General features: G+C 54.5%; 1 protein-coding gene across 1 annotated transcript in view; it reads left to right on the top strand.

Moving 5' to 3' along the window:
• Window positions 1-5,016, top strand: part of MAP2K2 (mitogen-activated protein kinase kinase 2) — a 22,017-nt gene that overhangs the window by 2,425 nt on the left and 14,576 nt on the right. Inside the window, exon 6 of the mRNA XM_010828451.1 lies at window positions 2,023-2,233. Within this exon, the coding sequence (XP_010826753.1) occupies window positions 2,023-2,233 (211 nt within the window). The remainder of the gene's footprint in view (window positions 1-2,022; window positions 2,234-5,016) is intronic.

Below are 5,016 nucleotides of genomic sequence, written 5' to 3'. Positions count from 1 at the left end.
GGAGCTTTCCGGGGGTCGGGGTTTTTAGCCACAAAAGCTGCCTCTTCAGCCCTTCAGTGGAGGAGTTGTGGCACATACATTTACTCCTTTGCCTCCCCTCCTCTGTCCATCGCATCCTTCTTCCCCCTTTATCCAGGTCCCGGCTCAGGCGGCCGCTCCCATGAGCCCAGGCTTTGCAGGCAGACTGGACACAGGTGTCATTCACTCCAGCCTGTGCCACTTCCTTGCCTGTGATCCTCAGGCAGGTTACTGACCCTCTGAGCCTTCTCCCTCCCTTGTGGGCTGGGGTCTGCAAGAGACTCGCCTCCCAGGAGGATCATGAGAACTCAGCAAACTGGTTAAAGCTCTGGTACCTGCTCGCGATGTGGCACCTACCTCCCAGCGACCTCTTCTTGCTACCAGCTCAGGTTGACATCACCCAGCAGCAGGTCATCTTGCTCCAGGGTGTCCTTTTGCTTACATCTCTTTAAGTTGTAGGCAAGTCATGATTGATCTTGGGGATTGGAAGGTTCCTGCCAGAACTCCAGTCTACCCCTTTATCTCCTGCTTGAATCCCCCCTACAAGATCTCCCCGAGCTGGGCAGTCAGCTTTGGCCTAAATGCCCTGGAGACAGACTTCGCTGGATGCCCAGTGGTTAGGGCTCTGAGCTTCCACTGCAGGGGACACAGGTTTGATCCTTGGTTGGGGAACTAAGATCCCATGTGCTGCACAGTGCGGCCGCTAAATAAATTAATAAATTGTATAAATGCCCTGGGGAGTGGTGGCTGGGGGGACCTCTTCTTCTTCTCTAGAGCTGCACTCATGGTTTGGCTAGAGCTCCAGGCCATGCCAGCCCTTGACACATGGTGTGTCCAAATTCAGGGGAGCTGTAAGCATAATATGCTTTCCAGATTAGTTCATTTCACCTGTTTTTTTTTTTTCAAATGTGGCTAGAAAATTTTTAATTGCACACATAGCTTATGTTCTTTTTCTTAAAAAAAAAAAAAAATTTATTTGGTTGCATCCGGTCTTAGTTGTGGCACGTGGGATCTTTAGTTGTGGCCTGCAGGCTTAGTTGCTCCACGGCATGTGGGGTCTTAGTTCCCCAACCAGAGACTGACCCACCTCCTCTGCATTGCAAGGCGGATTCTTAAGCCCTGGACAACCAGGGAAGTCCCTGTTCTCTTTCGGGCAGCCCCGAGTGAGCCTCCTGGGCATTGAGCATTGAGCTGGCGTCTACCTGCCTGTTACAGGGAGCTGCCTTCAACTTCAGGATTTGATTCAAAGTCAAGTCACCAGGGAAAATAGCATACTGTCAACATTTCCTTTGAAAGTTCCCTGAATCACCCAATAAAGTGCCATATATGTGGTTGGTTTTTAATCACCGGGTCTAGGAATGTGTGTGCGTATAAATGCTTGGTGTTTACAGTAATGCTTGGGATATAATAAGCGCGTGCTGGTGGAACGGAATGCCCTGCATTTGTCCGCACCATTTATAAATTATGCCCCTGTCTTTCCCCATCCAGTGGCTGTGTGTAATCCATTTAAATTAGAGGCACAGGTGTAGCAGCTTCTTGTCGTCCTCCCCTAGGTTCTGGTTCCTTGGTCTGAGGCCACTCTGACTCTCAATTTGCTCCTCCATCCTCGTGAAAAATCCTGGGGACCTCCACTCCCTGACACCTGGGCTTCTCCCCATGGTTCCTTCATCTCCTTCCCTTGTGGTCTGAGCCTTTGTGTCAGGAAAGAGGCCTCCTGGATCTGATATCAGAGCCATCAACCTACAGCTCATCACCGAGATCTAACCTTTATGATGTGGTGAGGGGTGGCTGGTTCTCGGGGAGGCCGGCTGTGTGTCTGTGGATTGTCTGTCTTTCCTACCAGATGGTAGGCTCTTGAAGCACAAGAGTCAAGTCTGATTCACCTGCCGGCCCCAAACCCCAGGGCCCAGGATGCAGTGGTGGCTCGGTGACCCTGGCTCAGACTGAGTCATCTCCTGGTGGCTCCCACATTCTCGCTCACCCTTGCCCTTGGGGTCTCTGCAGAGCACATCTGGTGGACCTCCAGAAGAAGCTAGAGGAGCTAGAGCTCGACGAGCAGCAGAAGAAGCGGCTGGAAGCCTTCCTTACCCAGAAGGCCAAGGTTGGTGAGCTCAAGGACGATGACTTTGAACGGATCTCCGAGCTGGGAGCTGGCAATGGCGGAGTGGTCACCAAGGTCCAGCACAGACCTTCGGGCCTCATCATGGCCAGAAAGGTGAGCTGCAGCTGGCAGTAGGGCGACTGCTCTGTCCCTATGCTCTGTGGGCAGGTTCCCTGGAGATGGAAGGGAAGGTTAAAGGGTGCAGGCATCTGCTTTCTGATTGGCTCCTGGGCTCAGAGGCCCCACCCCCCAGCTTGGGTTCTAATTAGATTGTGGCAATGCAGGCTTGCCTCAGGCAGCTCCTCCTCTAAGACTGCCCTGTGCCTTCCCAGCTGTGGCTGCAGTTCAGATTCGCAGGAATGGACTGGCTTGAGAAAGGAGCAGATGGAAGAGAGGAGAGTCAGGTTCCCTTAGAGCCAGCTGCCCCCTGACATCAGAGCCAGAAGAAAACCCTGCCCACCAAGACCAGCTGCTAGGAGCGACAGTCACCTTTGGGGGATGGGGTCCAAATGACGCGTGTTAGCCAGTATTCTCCAGAGAGAGGGAACCACTGGGGGTGTAGGGGGGAAGAGTAGACACTGGCTCAGGCAGTCATAGCGGCTGGCAGGTCTGAAGTCCGTGGGGCAGGCCTGTGGGCTGCAGACCCAGGGAAGAGTTGAATCTGGAGGTGAATCCCCATCCCTTCTAGGAAGGCCTTCACCTGATTGGATAAGGCCCACCACTTAGAGAGTCATCTGCTTCCTTGAGAATCTGATGATTCCTGTGTTAAATCACATCTAAAAATACCTCCACAGTGATGTCTAGATGGGTACCTGACCCAACAACTGGGTGCCGTGGCCTTACCAAGGGGTCATGTGAAGTGACCATCACCTCCCTGTTCAGTGCAGACCCCGATGCTGAGACGTCCCTCATTGGGGCTGCTGTGCAGCTGCCCTGCTGGTCTGAGGGGGAGGGTCCCTGAGAGACACTGGGGGTGGGGAACAGAAGGAGGTCCCCACCGGGGGACAGTGGCTCCTGCACACGTCCCCAGGGCCGTCGTGTTGACGTGTGACTCAGTTCATACAGTCATCTTCCTTCAGACGTAGAAAGCTCCCTCTTTGGATCCCATCATCTGGACCCCATGGTTTCAGAATCGCATTCTTGGACACTTGACCACCCCGTACCCTGGTGACGGGATCTGCACAGGGCCCGCTTTTCCTGGGAGACCTGTACTTAGGGCTTCCGCTGGGGTCTGTCACTTGGCTGTCCCTCTGCCTGCCGAGCTCCTCCCTCCTGAAACGTACAGCCCCTCGTTTTCTATTTCTGAGTGCTTTCCGCAGGCCTTCTTTTCCAAACCAGAGCAGCCCCAGAAATCCCTGCTCTGCCTGAAGCACCCCCAACTCCAGGGAGCAGAAGGGCAGCCATGAAATTCAGACAACAGTGGGGGGTGGGAGGGACTTGGACTCAGAGTGCTTCTCAGGGTCAGAAGGGTCTTCAGGCTGGGCAGGACTCTTCCGGGTGGTAGATAACCTGACTTATGTAACCATGGATCTCTGAAAGTTTGTCTACAGCTTCCTTAAAGCCTGTGAAGTGGGGCTTCAGAGTTTAAAGTTGGAGAGTTGGGCAGGTGTAGTCTAGCTAGGAGCCCTGCCCCATGTATGCCTGTGCCCAGCTTTGACCCCTGCCTCAGTCACAGACTCTCTTTGCTGTTTTTGCAACTTTCCAGAGCTTCTATAATCCTTTAAAAATAAAATCTTTGGAAGGGGAGGGAGGGGAAGGGACTCCCCTTAGCAGTCCAGTGGTTAGGACTTGGCACTTTCACTGCCAGGGCCAGGGTTTGATCCCTCGTTGGGAAACTAAGTCCAAAAAAAAGAAAAAAAAAGAAGGGTCCAAAAACTGGGGGGAATGGGTCTCAGATTTTGTTCCGCATCAGGCGTGATCTCCTCTGGTCGCCTGTGGCCTGTGCAGCCATGCACCCAGGGTCACACAGTTCAGGGAGACCTTCCCCAGTGGCCCTGGAGCCCTCAACCGGTCTATGGGGGTCCAGAGCTCCTGGAGGGCCAGTTCACCCCAAAGGCCTGTTTGCCAGTAAGGGACACAGGTGGGGAAACTGAGGCTCAGTGACCTTCCTCCACTACCCTTGGTGGAATTCTGAGCTCCCAGGAAGCTGAGTCTGAATTCCATGCATTCCAAGGGTGTGAGCTTATCAGATGGCCCAGGTGTAAGGGTGAAGGTGGGGCTGGCCGGCAGGATCAGCAGGGATCCTGCTGTGGGCTGCGGTCCCTCCTGGCCCTCTGATGGGCAGGGCAGTATCGTGACCAGTCCCACACGAGCAGTGAGGCCAGTCCCACAGGACCCAAGGGAGCTCGTCTCCAAATGTTCTCTGGACTCCAGCGTGGCATCCCTACTCCTCCTGCGTCCTTGTGAGAGCCCCAGGCTCGAGTCCCGGGAGTGTGTTGCGCCCACATGGGTCTCCTGACTTCCTGTGCTCCCAGCAAAGGAATGTGTGTTCAGCCTCTGTGTGTGTTCCTCCCCTCAGCCCCTCTGGCTTTAAGAACGGAGGTTACAGGCCTACTAAAGGCCACGTCCCAACATTGGCCCCCTTCTTTGGAGTGATGTCCCTGAGTCAAAGCTGGCACAAAATGTGCACTCCTGTGCCTGTAGACCAGCAGCTCTGTTCTACTGAGAACCTGAGGCTGAGCTGGTCGGTGTCTGGCTTGGGCTTGAATCCTCTTGGATCTGTTCTTTGCAGTTGACCTAGTCTGTGGGCACGTGCTGGGTGTCCTCTCACAAGAGAGAGCCATCCTACTGGAGGTGGCTGTGGGAAGGCACGCTGTCCGAGGGCCTGTGACCAGAGCTCGGCTCTGCAGGCAACCTTCAAGTAGGGGTGGGAGGTTTTGCCTGGGGGCCTCATGGGT

Source organism: Bison bison, unplaced genomic scaffold (genome assembly GCF_000754665.1).
Source record: "Bison bison bison isolate TAMUID 2011002044 unplaced genomic scaffold, Bison_UMD1.0 scf7180017864492, whole genome shotgun sequence".
NCBI classification, from domain to species: domain Eukaryota; kingdom Metazoa; phylum Chordata; class Mammalia; order Artiodactyla; family Bovidae; genus Bison; species Bison bison.
This window is presented reverse-complemented; position numbering and strand designations above follow the sequence as displayed.